The sequence below is a fragment of the Aspergillus candidus genome (assembly GCF_002847045.1).
Source record: "Aspergillus candidus strain CBS 102.13 unplaced genomic scaffold BDW47scaffold_23, whole genome shotgun sequence".
NCBI lineage: Eukaryota > Fungi > Ascomycota > Eurotiomycetes > Eurotiales > Aspergillaceae > Aspergillus > Aspergillus candidus.
Window position 1 is genome coordinate 247,743 of NW_020194028.1, and position 14,930 is coordinate 262,672.

The following is a 14,930-nucleotide window of genomic DNA, read 5'->3' on the forward strand; positions in this document are numbered from 1 at the left end:
GAAAAAGAGGAATAAGTAATGTATGATTGCTATATTGCTTCCCTGCAATTGGATATCTTGTGCTAACACCTCATCCCGAGTAACCCGAATATAAATCCACTGTCAAATCAAATCGTTGCGCGAGAGGTTATTGTCATACATGCACACGCCCAGAGACAGCAGATGCATACTCCGTACGCGCTGCACATCCATGCGGTTGATCTTCGCCCGCCACATGATCACCAGCATTGCTTGCTGAGGTTGGCCAAAAAGGGAAAAAGAGGAATAGTAAATAAAAAGAAAGAAGGAAAAAAAATTATGCAGCCGCTTTTGCCGGCTCAGTCATCGGTCTAGACACCCTCGCGGACTTGGAGTCAGACGTCCCCTCAATGGACAGAGGGGTTTCATCATCATCTTCCTCGTCGTCGCTGGAGAAGTCGTCTGTGATGCGACCGTGTCGTCGGTCTTCTTCGCGTCGACGCCGGCGTTCGTTCACATATTCTTGGTAGCGCTCGTCTGGGTCGCGTTAGTCACACATGTTATTGGCTTTGGAGGCCGGTTGGCGACGGCGGCTTACCTCGGATCTCTTGCGTCTTGAGCGCATACGCTTGGATCTCCTCCTTGCTTAGTACCCGCAGCACAATCACGTACTCGCTCCGTTCTTCGAATCGCTCGTTACCGGCTTCTAACGCCGAGGGGTTGACCAGGCGTCGATCGATCTTGGTCCAGCGGGCTCCCGGCGGGATGCCTTTGCTGTGGGCGTCTTTGAGCGGGGCGACGCCCTCCCGCACCGGATTGGGATCTTCGGGGAATCGGTCCTTGGGGCGCTTCAGAATCCCTTTGGGCGGCGTGTCCATGATGTCCTTGGTTGGGGTTGACTCGATCCTTCTGATCTCGCCGGATTCCCGGGGACTTGACACGTCCCTGGTCCGTCGCCGAGAGTGCCTCCGGTGTTGACGTGGTTCAATCCCCAAGAACCGGTCACTGCCGCTGGGCGATCCGTTGGGGCTAGGCAATTTGCGCGGCGCGGGCGGTTCTCGACGGTAGTTCTTGAGATCCTCATCGGAACTATACGCGTCAGAGTCACTCCCAGCCCGGCGTCGGGACGGTCGGCGCGACCGGCCATGACGCGGACGGCCGTCGTGATCATCTGGGTGCGGCCGCCCGGGGCGGGGCGACAGCTCATAGTCGCCCGAGTACCCACTCGCCAGACCCGCTGTCCCCAGACCAGGTGCGGCCCCCGAGAGGACTAAGTCTTTTGTGGTGGGCGCCCGTGGCGAGCGATCATCTCCGTGAGAGGGTCGACTGCCCTCCTCATCGGGTCGCTGGGGTCGCCGCCGGTGGCGTCGATGATGATCCTCCTCACGGTCATCCCAGTGGGAGTCGTATACTTCGTCGGGGTCCTGGTGCAAAGCGACGGGCGGCCGTCGTCGCCGTGCGCTGGTGAGATCGGCGTCGCTGTCGCCGGACGTGTAGGTGAGACGACGGTCCTGATCGAGCCTTTCGAAACCCCTCCGAGAAGGAGGGGGGCCTAGCGCTCGGGGATCTTTGCGGTGCGTCCATTGGGAATCGTCAATTCCCGTCAGGCTCAGCGGTCTATCGCGGCGGTAACCGCCCCGGTCGGAGCGCAACCGCGCCGCCGAATCCTTCTCAAACTGCTCGCGAGGATTGGTGTAGGTGTAGGACTCGTAATCGTCAATGTCTTCACCCTTGCGAAGCTTTCCCATCGGCGGATATCGCCACCGGTCATTGTGTTCGTAGCCCCGGTAAGCGCCGTGGGCCATCCGCGACCTCCCAGCTCGCGCATTGGGGTCCAGCCGCCCGTTATCGCTGGAATAATCCGTAGGCGCGAGGTGGTAGTGCCTTTGATGCCGACTCGTAGACGCGGGCATCAGGTACCGTTCGTGGTTCGGAAGAGGACTTGGGGTCCGACCGTGGCCTGCTGTGATTACCGGAGAGGCTCTTGGATGAAGATTCTCCGGTCGTCCATCTGCCACCGAGGTCGTGCTGCTCCGCGGCCGAGAACGGATAGCGTACTCGGTCCTCACTTTTGTGCCATGATCCGAGTCTCGGTAGGACTTGGATGAAATCGGCTGAGCCTCCAATCGCGGTTCCCGCAGGTACCGGGGTTCATAAACCGGGGAAGACGCATAAGACGCCGGGAGCCCCTGACGCACGGCTGAGAGGTCGTAAGGGTCGTAGGGGGAGCTGAGAGGGACCGATCCGGTGGAGGCGCGCATGGGGTCAACCATGCGCGAACTGCTCGGAGACATGGTGCGATAACGCGCTTCAGGGCTCATCCTGCACACACTCTTCGCAAATAAACCGGAATAAGCGTGACCGCGGGTTTGAATGATGTTTGTAGTTCTTTCGATAGTGAGAGGGCAAATCTGATCAATTTGAGCCCAGGGATTCGCACACAAAAGGCGGGGAGATCTCGGGAGCTCGAGCGCTCGAGATGATCTTTTAAATCACGGCTCTAAGTCGAGCGATGCAAAGAGTGGATCAAGAAAATTGAGTCAGAGCACAATTGGAGCAGGGTCCGGGCGCAAGAATTTTCCTAAGATGAGGGCCAAGGCGCACAATCGAAGGAAAGAAACAAAGAGAAGGAAACAGATGATTGCAGAAAGTGAGGGGCAAAACAAAGAAAGCGTCTGAAGCGCAGAGAGAGAAGAGCGAAGATCCAGTGCGGTCGTGATCTGTCAGTGCCTGATTCGCCAGGCGCCGACCGAGGGGCGACCGAGTCGTCGATCGTTTCAGAGTGCGGTTTGGGAAGAGTCTTGACTCGATATCAATCGAGTCGATGCGAGGAACAATTGGAGGAGTATTCAAGCCAAATAAGATCTGGTTGAAGAGATTCAGAGGTCAGCAGAAGATAAATCAAAAGGGAACCCATGCAGATGGCGACCGGACTCATCGGATCTCAAGCCCAGAGTGACGAAATCGAGTCTGACCCGGGCAGTGGAGTAGGACAAGACGCACAGAATGGATGAGAGACCTGGGATCAAGCGAATCACAGTAGACTTGCCTAGCCAAAGGGATGAGCGTTATCCATCGTTCCATTTAGGTCCCTAGGTAAGTAAGATGTTGAAGTATATATCTGGATAGTTGAGAAGAAGAACCATGGAAATGATCCGCTTGGGTATCCCCAATCACGGGATCCAGCGGTTCATCGTCTTCTTTTCCCCACTTCAACTCTCTTTCACTCTCGTCCTTCTTCCTCCCATTCCGACCATACGGGTCCCTCCCTGCATGGAATGAGGCTCTGCAGCATCACTTGAGGGTTACACTTCCAGGTCGATACTACCGAGGTGGTATGGTTTCGACTCTTCCTCTGATCCCAGCGATCGGGGCGTCTCCACATTCCCCTTCCCCGGCCCCGCCCCTGGTCCATTCAGATCCGTCATCTCTTTCATTTCAGTTGCAGGCGTGGTCAATCCACGTCGTCATTGGCACACACGGCTGAAGTCGGACAGCCTTAGTCCTAACTTGGCATGCTTCACTTCCATTCCTTGTCATCATCATCGTCATCGTTATCTTCGTCTGGTTCCCGTCTCGCACTATCCTTCGATTCCCGTGCGGTCGGGGTGGGTTTCCTTGTTGCCCGACGGGCGAAACACCCCTGTCGCATATCCCCCACTCCTTGCTGAAAGTCACGAGAGACAAGACGTCATTGATTCCCATTGGATCCCTCTCGCTGGGTTGGACCGGTTCCGAGGAGAACCAAGGAGTTCGGGGCATCGTGCCGCTGCATCGTTCCGCGTTCTAGAAACGGGATGTATGCATGGCTTCCATGCATCCCCCCGGTGAGTAAGTTGATCTAGACTTTTCAATGTTGGATTACATGGTAACGCATCGATTTAGCTGGTGGCTTCCCGGCATTAACCGTCGTCCGGAATGCGGGCCATCGGTCGTCTATAATTGGGGTTCCCAAAAGGAAACAAGACGGGCTCAGCCTCAGTTGGCCGAGGGTACTCGGGCGCCAGCCTCGTCTACCTCGTCGCCTGGGCGCCTGATCCGTCGCAAGGGCGTTATTGCGCCTACTTTTCACCCCCTGCCCTGCGCGTCTACTATGCAATATCGGCCTTGGGCAACTATTACCGCCCTGAAACAATCGACGAACCGGTGAAGCTCCCACCAGGGTAGTCCCACCTCTCATATCCATGCCGCGAATCTCGAGTGCCCTGATGCCTCACCGACATTCCCTGCGGCCGGTGCGGGATTTTCCCTTTACCCCCCTGTTGCCGTGGTGGAAATGTCCCCGTGAACTCACGCGGTGCTCATCCGTTTCATGTAAACGGGAGGGGGGCGCGGGGGCAACCAGGCGACATAGGGGTGAATATCTACGACGCTTGGCACGGCAACTGAGGGATCGCGGGACACTCTGTCATAGAGGCTCGTGAAGGGAACGATGTACCATCGTGTCCATGTCCGAATATCCTGGGCAGACGGCGTAGAGTCGCCCGTTGGTTTCCCATTCACATCCGTTTCATGAGAACCACTGCGGTTCAAAGTCGAGGTCCGACGTCCTTTCACTGGTAGTTTGCACTCCTCTAGACGGGTATGTTAAGGCTCTACCGCACTATGTCGGTATGCCGTCGCATGGGCTAGTTCTGGCCAATACTGGATGGGCAAAGAGCCCTTCAAACGTGCCCGCCGACACCAGGAACCATGCAGGACGGGCACACGAAGATCTACAGAGGTTGTTCACCCGCCACATACAAGCTCAGCCACACTCTCTGCGTCTGGGGGAACCGATCTGGTGACAAAACCTTTTGGGCGGAAGGGCGTGTCTAGAGTGGCCTGTCCTACATTGTCATGAGTACGCGTGAGGCCCGTCGCTCTTGGTCGAGTCATCTCGGGAATTTGAAGCGAGTCACACCAGCCTCATCTACAGTGGCTGCGCACCTTTGACGCCCTATGAAGACTTGGTCGCTAGCAGACCGCTTGGGTATTCAGGCAAGAACGTCTGGTGGCTAATGGATTGTGGCTGATACAGATGCAATGCGTGTATCCCCAGGTTCTGTCTCCCAGTCGTGGCGATTGCTTCATCAATGCGCGCCTGAAGGGCAAAATGGGAACCAGACGCGCGTATCCGCCCTGTTGGGCTATGATGGTTGAAGGTACAAACGGTCTTTGACGGAGACAAACACGATTTTTGGATATATTTAAGAATGGGACGATACCTCGACCAAAACGAACATCTCAATCCAATCCATCCTTCTCAACTATCCAAGCCTCCATATCAGTCGTTTCACTGGTTTGGAATCTGCTGTACCTTGCTGTGTGCTATCAATCTACCTGATACCAATTGCTTTGAAGGCCCTTTCCACTCCCGAAGCGTCCCACCTCATTCATCTACACGGTTTTCCTACAGTGTGATTCAAATCGATCTTCAACCTCACTTCCTCGCCATAATGAATACCAGCATCTACGTCCAGCCAACCACCATTCAGACCGGTTATCGCCATCAAATGGAGGGTTGGTGGATCTGCTGTCGCTGCGGTAACATGAACAACCCCGACCTAAGTCCAGAGCGGTGCAGCACCTGCGGCCATACGCAAGACCCGACCTGCCGCAGCGCATAATTCATATTTCACCTTATCGACCTTCCTATCCTGGTCGACGCGTGTAATTAGAAACGATGTTCATGATGGGATGTTTCTCAACGATGTCGACGTGATGATAGATTTCCTTTTCCTCCTCTTCTTCTTCTTTTCTTTCCTTTTCTTTCCCATGCTTTCTTCAATCTTGTCTACTTTAAACACTTGATTTGCTTTGTTCAGAGTGCAGCGTTCATCATGTACAAATAGACCAAGACCATGCAAATTGATTTATTTCCATCCGCATACTTACCTACTCACCTCCGTGCCGTGCATGTATGCATATATGCATATATTTATGGCGCAGATCATCCATCTTGTATCGAAAATCGAACCTATCAAGATGCTTGGGGTGCCAACTTGAGTTTCCAATCACATCCGCTGGGTATATTAGGGCACGTGTCTAGTGGTTTATTAGGGACCCTGGTAAGTAAGTAGATCTACGGAGATAATAGGAGGTAGGCGATTGGATCACGTGATAATGAAGAGGTGGGGAGGTAAGAAGACTTAGATTAAGAAGGGAACAAGAAGGACAAGGAGGGAACAAGAAGGGAATATAAAAACCAAGAAAGAGGCAGGGAGGAAAGTAAATCGATAATTAATTAATAACGAACAGGTCACGAACTGCATGACTCAAGTGAGTCAGCTAGCCTGACCATGCTAGACTAGAATAGAATAGAATAACCTGAGCTTTATGAGATAAGATGCACTAAACCAAACCAGACCAAACCAAACCGGGGGTATGTATGTATGTATGTATGCGTGCCTGTATGTAATTGTGTAGGGTGTGTGTATGCATGGATGGATTGATGATGGATTGATGGAAGAATTGATGGAAGAATGGATGGAAAGAAGAGAAGAAGAGAAGAAGAACACCAAAACCTATGCAAGAACCAATTTAGTCCAAGTAATCAATCAAATCACTTCTCATCCCGCCTATGACTCCTCCGGTGCCGGTGTCTATGACCAGGCTTACGCGCTCCCCCGTCGGGCGCGGGGGAATCGGGCGCTTCAAGCCCTGCCTCGCGCTTGAGGCGGTCGACGACCGGTCCGAGCGCAAAGACGCTTTCGGGGCGGCGGTGGTGGTCAGCGCACGGGCTGTGCTTGATCGGTAGGAGCCAACTGAGCAGAGTGTAGCCCATTACTTGCTGTAGGTTTGCGATCGGGCTGCCGAGGTCGAAGGGGTTTTCGCCGGGGAGGGTCTGTAGGACTGCGAAGACGTATTGCTTTTCTGGGGGTGGGTAGGGGACTGTTGGGGTGAGTGTTGTGGGTGCTGCTGCTGGAGGGGGGTGCCGGGGCTCGGAGTCGGGCGGTGCGGGCGTGTTGTTGTCTGCGGGTGGTGGTTGTTGTGGCAGTGGGATGGGGGATGGCAGGGGTGGGAGAGGATAGGTGACTGTGTGGTAGGTTGGGGCCCATTGGGAATTCGGGCCGAGTTTCGCGAGGATCCGCTCTGGGATGCGTATGGCGAGCGTCCAAACTGCCGAGCGACGGTTGAGGTTCTCGATGGTTGTGAGGTTGTACGTCGCGAGTTGGAGGGAGCTGAGGGTCATGCCGAAGGTGAAAAATCCAAAAAGGCCCGCCCTGTTGTTTGTTAGTGGGTGTTTAGAGAGGCGCGCTTGCAGACAACACTTACAGTCCCATAGCAACCGCCCAGTGGGCATTGGCTGCGCCGGTCTATCGTCACAGTTAGTCAGGTATTCCCACGTTCTTTGGGCCAGAGCTCACTCACCTCTCGTTTGAGCTCTGCCGTGAAGACGGCGCAGACGATCAAACAATAGGAGCAGAAGATCATCGTGTAAAATACAAACTGAATAAAGAACTTGAACGAAGTTTCAGACACCACGCCGCCGACCCTAGTCCCACGTTAGTTTGCGCCCAGCACACGCAGAGAATCCACTCACCAAGGGCAAAAGTGGTCCATCTTCGGAACGCATCGGTCCACCTCGCGACAGTGGTGCGCCCGGTCCGGTTTATACCGACGGCAGGTCGAACAATAAAGCGGTCTTCCGTCGGGCTGGCAGACGAACACATCCTTCGTGTAGAAATCTTCCAACCCCTCCGTGTCAGTGGAGAATGCGCCATCACTGGCCGGGCTATACTGGAGCCCGCTCTCCAGATCCACATCGGGCCGGTCCGCCTTCTCCGTTGTCCTCGATCGCCGACGACTCTTCTTCCTCCGGGGACCTCCTCGGTGGTGGTGACGTTTCGACGTCTCGTCGGCCGGCTGTGGATCCGGATTCAGCGGGGTGGCTCGAGGCAGGAACCCCGGGGCCCACATAACATTATATAATAGTCGGAGGTACGTGCCCAACACGGGTATCAAAAGGACGTAGAATACCGCAATGATGGCAGCGCCAGCGCCCACCCGTCGGCGGTGGTGATATTTCGGCAGCGGATTGATAAGATAGTCGACTGGGAATGGGGTAAGCCCGACGGACTCTCCAGCGGAGTTCAGGGGGGGGGGGCTGGATACTCACTGCATAACGGCTTTGTGATAGCATACGCCGCATATATGACGATCCCTAGCAAGATCGGAGGAATGACCCTCGCTACGGCCAGGTTCATGCGCCTGTCCGGCCGTGCCATCTGAACTCAATTGTCGAGTGCGGACCGTGGGCACCGCATAGATAGAGTTGGGTGTAAGATAGTCGGCGTAAGGGATCAGATGGGCTCCATCGTATAACACGACAACGAATCTTCAGCTGGGTATACACCACCAGCAAGGCTGGGAAATAGCTCCGAGCGAGCTGTGAGCTGAAGCGACACGATAGCGCGCAGGATTCGATAGTTGATCAGGGTCCTTGAAGAGCATCAGGAGCAGCCCGGAGAAAAAGGTCCAGCCGGAACGGGCACCAAGAACAAACAAGGCCAACAGGACAAATATGCCAAACTTGACAAACACAGCCGCAATGACGTCATGGTGCCTCACGCGCTGATAAGATAGACGATCGCGATAGTCGCGTTGATCTTCGACTGTCAGGGATGTTTCTACATGCTACGGAGAATAGTTGTTCTCGAAGCGACCCGGCCGGTGGAGATGTTAACGACAGTCCCTACCACCGCTTTCAATGCATCATGTCTAGGCTACGTCGAAAAGCCTCGTGAAATGCCCATCAGATCGTATTGTTCCCCGCACTATCCCCGATCTATCACCAAAACAGCCTTTCCGTCGGCAATCCCGTCAATAGGCAGGACACCCAACAGTCTTGCAAGATGTCCACGTCGCCCTTGTCTACCAGCTGATACCTTCTTGCGTAGGCACAAATTTTTCTGCCTGAGAGCGTTACGAATGCGATGCGGGAGAATCGAGTCCAATCTATGTGACGTCGAGGTTCGAGCCCAAGGCAACGCAAGCGCATGGTGATCGTAGACACACGAGGTGTAGGGTTGTTGGATCGATGCGACTCTGATACGGGACGTGTAACGAGTCGAGGAACCCTGCAGCATAAGCGCAACCATTGTCAAGAATAATCCATCTCGTAGATCAGCTCCGCGACCAGAAATCACGCAGGATCAACAGAGTGGGAGGAAGGAGGGACAGGGACGGGGGCCAGAAATTCCCAACAACCCGTCGCAAAAACCTCAGGGAGTGTAAAATCGGGAGACCGTTGGACAGACCCAGCCGGTGGGTGCAAGATCGCAGTCTGACACATACGACACACACATGACACGGCAGCTGACCGGAGACACCAGGCGAATCAGGGGAGACATGCGACCGAGAAAAAATCAAAAAGGAACAAAAAGGACAGGTTCCATGGTTGCGGAAAGATGACAAGATGCGTTCTTCCCCTGTCCCTGGGATGATTCATCAGGGCTGTTGTATTGGAATGAATAATAAAAAAAGACATAAACCTCAAATCATCAAACATAGCCGCGACCCCGACGCCCAAAACGGATAGTGTGTCATACTTCGTGAAGCTGGAGCAGGATGATGATGATGAGGATGGCTGAGCGACAGGGGGGGGGGGGTCCAAATGATGGTCTAGTGGCAGATGAGCAGACCGCAGAAAGCATGAGTAAACGCCCTGGGAGGCCCTACAAACCGTATCGAACTAACGGTCAAGATCACCGCTGAGTCGAGTCAGAGGAAGGTTTTTAGCGAGTCCAGCCAGGGTCTATACAGTTGCGTGCATCCATTCCGGTCGGTCTCTTGTTCGTGGTCAATCATTGTAGACAATCGGGGTTAGCGGGGAGAGAACGGTAGCCTCGTTGCCTCAGGTCGAAAGTGGAGCCTTATAGGCAACCGACGCCCCATAGAAATAAATCAAAAAATATATATTAAATCAATCAAATCAAATGAAAGAACACAAAATAAGGAAGTATTTTTGAGTAAAAAGAAGCCAGAATTCTGAAGAGAACAGGGATATCAACTATAGAATATTGCATGTCAATTTCATTGTAATCACCAAAGCAGTAATCAAACAATGAAGGGGAATAATATTCATTGATTCTCGTCATAATCAAAACCACCCGAATGGCGGAGAAAAAAAAAAAGAACGAGGGTCTCCAGGGCAAAAAGCTGGCGTCCAAGCCTCACTCAAGTCCGCCTTTTCGACAGCACTAGTGAACCTCCGTTGACTCAATTCTAGCGGTGTTGAATCAATTTCTCCCCCCCCAAATGCCTGTCAGACGTCATTCGGGTCGAATTGCTCAGGAATCCATCTGGGTCTACCAGCGGTCCAGAATCTGCAATCATGCCCCCCCTGGCCCTGAGGGTCTAGTTCGTCCCGACAGCAGCAATCGCCCATCGCCCTCCAAGCCACACCACCCGCATGGTCGCTGATCAACCCTCGAAGCCAGTCTTTTTCAGGAATCGGGGAGATCATTGAGGATGACTGAGATCAAACGGATTAGCCCGATTGGGGCACAGGCTGAAGCCTGCCTAGTTCCTAGACCTGGCACTGGATCTTTTTGCCTATGGCTGCACCCAGGGCGAAGAAAGGATGCCTTGTGTGAATCATCGCTGCCATTCGTCTTGCGCAGCTTCAATCGTCTCTTCCAAATTCTTATATATACCACTCTGATGTCCGGTCCTCAGGCTCTTTTTTTCCTTCATCATCATCTCGAACCAAATCCAATCTTGACTACTATTATCCATCTATACTCTCCTCCAAGCTCTATTGTTAGCTTCGTGTCGTGTCTCTGAATATCTACTTCGTCTTCTATACAATTGCAACACTGCTGTATCAGACCTGATCAGATCCATCGTGACCACAGTTCTATCTCTTGTGGTTATTCTCCCTGCCAGTCTTAAAGCTACTCCATTGATACGTCGCGATATTCTGTGACCTCTTCCTGACCACCGGTCAACAACCCTACCTTACACAATGTGCATCTCTACGAACTACGGCGCCTCTCCTCTGGCCTCTGCCATCCCGGCCGACATCCCGAACTACCACGGCCACGGCTTGACTGAGCCCGTCATGAACAGCTCGTCCAACCTCTACTTCTGCTGCCAGTGCAACGACGGGCCCAAACTCTACAGCATCCAACCCCGGTGCGTGAATTGCAACCACACCGTCTGCTCCAGTTGCCGTTCTGCCAAGTGAGTGGTGTGGCTGTTCTAGCTTGCTACCATCTCTTCGTCAAGGTGAGATCCACTGCTTACATCCTTGTCCGGTTGGATCAACCGAAGCTGATTCATGTTTTTAATTAGATTCTGAGGCTGCGCCTTGAGTCCTGTGCTTGTAATCTTCCTTTGAGCTTGGCTTTGGCCTTTGATTGTGTTATTTTGAGCGGCATTGAATCTATTATCGACATGAATTGGTATGAAACGGTTATGTGAATGATTGTTTGTTTTATTGTTCTTTTTGCCTTGTTCTTTTTTTGTTCTTTTTCTTTCTGTTTTCTTTTGCTTTTTTTTTCTTTCTTTTTCCCTGTGAAACAAGAATATTGCATTGGCATGCGACATAGATGAGAGGGTGTTTGGCTTGGGATTACTGTGTTTTGTTTCTTTCTTTGTTCAAATTGGGGGCGGCTAGCTAAGCTGTGCTTGCTGGGCTTGGATGTGCTATGCAGCCGTGAAGAACGCCTTGGGGTTGGATCTGGACCGTCAGATTGTGGGGTCTGCCCGTGTCTAGTATCTGACCCCTTTTACGACGACATCAAGACTGTTAATGAGCGTGTTCTGATTTCATCTTATGTTTTTCTGACATTCCACTCTGTGGCTTTGTTTTGTCTAGTTCTAATAGACAATCCATGACTTCATCCAAACCGTTGTTGCTCGCTACCGTAAACCCTTCCAGGTTAGTCAATTAGTGGGGTGGGAAAAAGAGCCCTAACTCGAATGGTCATTCTTATGGAGAGCCTTGCTGCCCGCTACCCTGAACAGCCACCCTGCCGAGCCACATGGTCAAGCGCTCACTCGTATTCTCATAATAATGTGTTGATTTTATTATGTAGTGTGGGTAGGTCAAACCAGACGGTCTCCATGGTTCAATTATGGATGCATGAATGGGTCCATTACTGAGGTGGGTAAAGTCTCAGGTACCCCGACCGACTCGACTTACCGTCCCTGGTTGTAGTCATCCATCATCCACTATACCTATGAGATGGTGGATCGGCATTGAATTGGATTGGATTAAATTGGATGGACAGGATTGGATCCCACCCGGACCAGACAGAGCCTCAAGACCCGGGGCTCTCTCTTCCACTTCCAGTGCCCGACGGACCGACCGAACCCGACTGGCAGTAATGAGGCGGTTTAGGACGCAGATCATTCTACCATATGCACGCCGCACCTGACCAGCCTGACCCTAGTGCCTGCTAAACTATCCCATCCACCGCCCTTTTCCCCCGCGTGGGGATTCTGTCGCTGGTTATTTCCGGGCGTTTTGGCGGTCGGTCTCGCCGGGCGTCTTTAGTATACTATACTACTGTTGTGGGCAGTGCCTTGTACTTTTGTTTATTTTATTTATCGTTTTTCTTCATCTTGTCTCGTTTAATTTGTCTTCTAAATGTTTATACGAGCCCGTTCAGCTATGATGTGAGAGAGATATAATTAAAACAACCCCCCTATCTACTGTAATATATATATATGACAGGCTTACACGCAAGTAGAGTACCTTTGGGGGCCAAGTTCCCAGAAAAAGAGGCAGAAAATACTCTACTCTTCCTGGTCGATTCCGATCCGATCATGTATTTGGCCCCCGTAGATCTCAGCAGCCATAAGTAGAATTAAATATCGAAGATTAGACAATGTACCACCCATACATCAGCATCCCCTGTCATTATCACACACCCAGCCACTACAACCATGTCAGCCTGAAAGCGTATATTAGATATCGTTGTACCTGATCACCCTGACAGGCCGGTAGGGAAGTATATGCAGAGAACACCGGGCGAAGTTTCCAGAAGATTTAGTTTACTATTCCCACCGCTCTTTGCATCACCTGGCAATCAATCCATGCTGGATGTACCATGGAGAGTTAATATACGGTGCGTCGAATCAAGAATATCACGCAAATTACTCCAGCTGGGGTCAGGAGGGACTCGTGCTGGAGATTGGATGGCGGGGATGGACTAAGATCAGCCTTGTCTCTCTCTCTCTCTTGCGCTGTCCCCCTCGTACTCTGTCTTCCGATTCTCTGCTCATCGGGCGCAGTCATGCAATCTGCAGCAGTCTGCAGCAGTCGGGCCAGGAACATGTCAGGCCGGCTGAGGTCGCACGAATGCAGTTACGGACTGGGGGGGTGGTGGCTTATTCCTGGTTGACACAAGATACTTGGTCTTGCTGACAATGTGTTTATTGTATATTACTTATTGATTTATTGATTTACAGGTTTACAGGTTTACGGGTTTACGAGTTTATTTATATCTCTGGGGTTTGATTATACGATGTGTAGTGTACGGATACTGCTGAAGTGATTGTTGTACGAGTGGAAAGTAAACGGTGGTATATATTTAAAAATGCGCCGTGTTATACCATACACATTATACTGTCTATCTACACCATTATCCAAGACCCCTGGATAATCAACCAAGTCGACTATAACTAGTCCTCGTGGGAATTCCCCGAGACAATCAATCTCAGCCTTACAGATCTACCATCCATAGCCACGTTGTCCAGTTCATCCGTCCCCTCATCCTGGAACCACAATCCTGTTCTTTGCCAGGATCCGTCTGCACAAAACCACCATCTCGGTTTAGATCTTCTAGTCCTACCCTCCATCCCACCATGTGGCCTGTCATTATGCATAAGACCACGCTGTTATAAAAAGCCTTCCATGATCGCTGATACTATATATATATATGGCCCCGAATTTCGTATCCCTGTTTCGTAGGCTGTTTCGATCTTTGTTTGGTTCTAATTTGGCCTTGGGGTGGTAGGTGTTTCGGCTTACTTGAGGATGGAGTGGTAAATGTTGCATTTGAGGGGGGGTGGGTGGATGGGGAGGGTCATGTTTGGGGGTTCTTCTAGGGCGGGGTTGGATTGTGATACGGGGGGGTTTTAGGTTGGCTTTGATTGGCATTTGGGGGGGTGTAATGTTGTGTTTAGGGGTTGGATTATATATTGTAGGTAGTGTTTAGGAGGATGATTTGTAGATTGCTTTATAATTTTTTTATTGGTGATAACATTGCGTTCTAGCCCTGATTATAGTCTGATGTCTACAACATTCTAAAACATCGTATACTACAGAACAAATTGCTACTGAATAGACTAAGTCTGCTAGGATGACTGTAAAAGGATCAAAAAAGTCCTGTGGAGGCAGATGATGCTAGCAGAATAGACCTTAATAATCCTGCTGCTGCGTTCTTCTCATCATTGACTTTCTCTCATCTGATCTCACACATCTCACACTCGTCAGCGATCTGAGTCCTTCCCAGACCATATTATGGCTGCAAGGACTGCTTGCAACAGATACCGCAGTATCTACTTCAAATGAAAGTATATTGCATAGACTGCTTTCTATTGTCTTTGAGAGTGTCTAACACTTTGGTCAGGATGAGATGGTCAACCGCTCAAGATTTATCCAAGAGGCTGACCGTGGATACTCGATCACTGTATATTTATTGAACTCTACACCTGTACGGAACCGCTTGTCGGCATATAGAAAATGATAGCGAATCCCTTTCGACTAGAACGAATTAATAACTGCCAGTTGAGACCCTTACTTATTAAGGAATACCAAGAGAGTCCTCCCCCGAGATGAAAGATCCAAATGAGGATGCATGGACCACAGATCTGCAAACTGTCTCCTCGATCCTACCAAACCCGTGGCCTAGTGCCCGTCGTTCCAGTTTGGGCATCACGCGATTGGTAAAAGCGTGGTGGGTGTGTTCTTCAGAAATCGCCGATGCAGAGGAGATTGTCAATCTCAACGGCAGAACAGAGAGAAGAAAAACACC

The 14,930-nt window shown here is 51.6% G+C and overlaps 3 protein-coding genes across 3 annotated transcripts; 1 reads left to right on the plus strand and 2 right to left on the minus strand.

Annotated features, from left to right (window-relative positions):
- Window positions 1-2,730, minus strand: BDW47DRAFT_32893 (uncharacterized protein). Its single transcript, XM_024818765.1, has 2 exons — window positions 557-2,730; window positions 1-495 (listed from the first exon to the last, which is right to left on the minus strand). Exons 1-2 carry the CDS (start codon window positions 2,277-2,279, stop codon window positions 296-298), a joined length of 1,923 nt encoding a protein of 640 aa, XP_024671943.1. The 5' UTR covers window positions 2,280-2,730; the 3' UTR covers window positions 1-295.
- Window positions 2,731-6,198: 3,468 nt separating this feature from the next.
- On the minus strand, window positions 6,199-8,365 carry BDW47DRAFT_106082 (DHHC family palmitoyltransferase). The gene is made up of 5 exons (XM_024812701.1): window positions 8,060-8,365; window positions 7,484-7,994; window positions 7,312-7,435; window positions 7,216-7,256; window positions 6,199-7,163 (listed from the first exon to the last, which is right to left on the minus strand). Exons 1-5 carry the CDS (start codon window positions 8,166-8,168, stop codon window positions 6,503-6,505), a joined length of 1,446 nt encoding a protein of 481 aa, XP_024671944.1. The 5' UTR covers window positions 8,169-8,365; the 3' UTR covers window positions 6,199-6,502.
- Window positions 8,366-10,225: 1,860 nt separating this feature from the next.
- Window positions 10,226-11,488, plus strand: BDW47DRAFT_106084 (uncharacterized protein). Its single transcript, XM_024812702.1, has 2 exons — window positions 10,226-11,172; window positions 11,239-11,488. Exon 1 carries the CDS (start codon window positions 10,414-10,416, stop codon window positions 10,726-10,728), a length of 315 nt encoding a protein of 104 aa, XP_024671945.1. The 5' UTR covers window positions 10,226-10,413; the 3' UTR covers window positions 10,729-11,172; window positions 11,239-11,488.
- Window positions 11,489-14,930: the final 3,442 nt, after the last annotated feature.

What these genes read in the sequence shown, in the direction of transcription:
- BDW47DRAFT_32893 (XM_024818765.1), bottom strand. Translation starts at nt 2,279, where the DNA reads ATGAGCCCTGAAGCGCGTTATCGCACCATGTCTCCGAGCAGTTCGCGC. An exon ending in CAAGACGCAAGAGATCCGAG is followed by an intron (nt 496 to 556) that starts GTAAGCCGCCGT and finishes AACGCGACCCAG; the next exon opens with ACGAGCGCTACCAAGAATAT.
- BDW47DRAFT_106082 (XM_024812701.1), bottom strand. Translation starts at nt 8,168, where the DNA reads ATGGCACGGCCGGACAGGCGCATGAACCTGGCCGTAGCGAGGGTCATT. An exon ending in TATCACAAAGCCGTTATGCA is followed by an intron (nt 7,995 to 8,059) that starts GTGAGTATCCAG and finishes CCCCATTCCCAG; the next exon opens with TCGACTATCTTATCAATCCG. An exon ending in CGGCAGAGCTCAAACGAGAG is followed by an intron (nt 7,257 to 7,311) that starts GTGAGTGAGCTC and finishes CTGTGACGATAG; the next exon opens with ACCGGCGCAGCCAATGCCCA.
- BDW47DRAFT_106084 (XM_024812702.1), top strand. Translation starts at nt 10,414, where the DNA reads ATGACTGAGATCAAACGGATTAGCCCGATTGGGGCACAGGCTGAAGCC.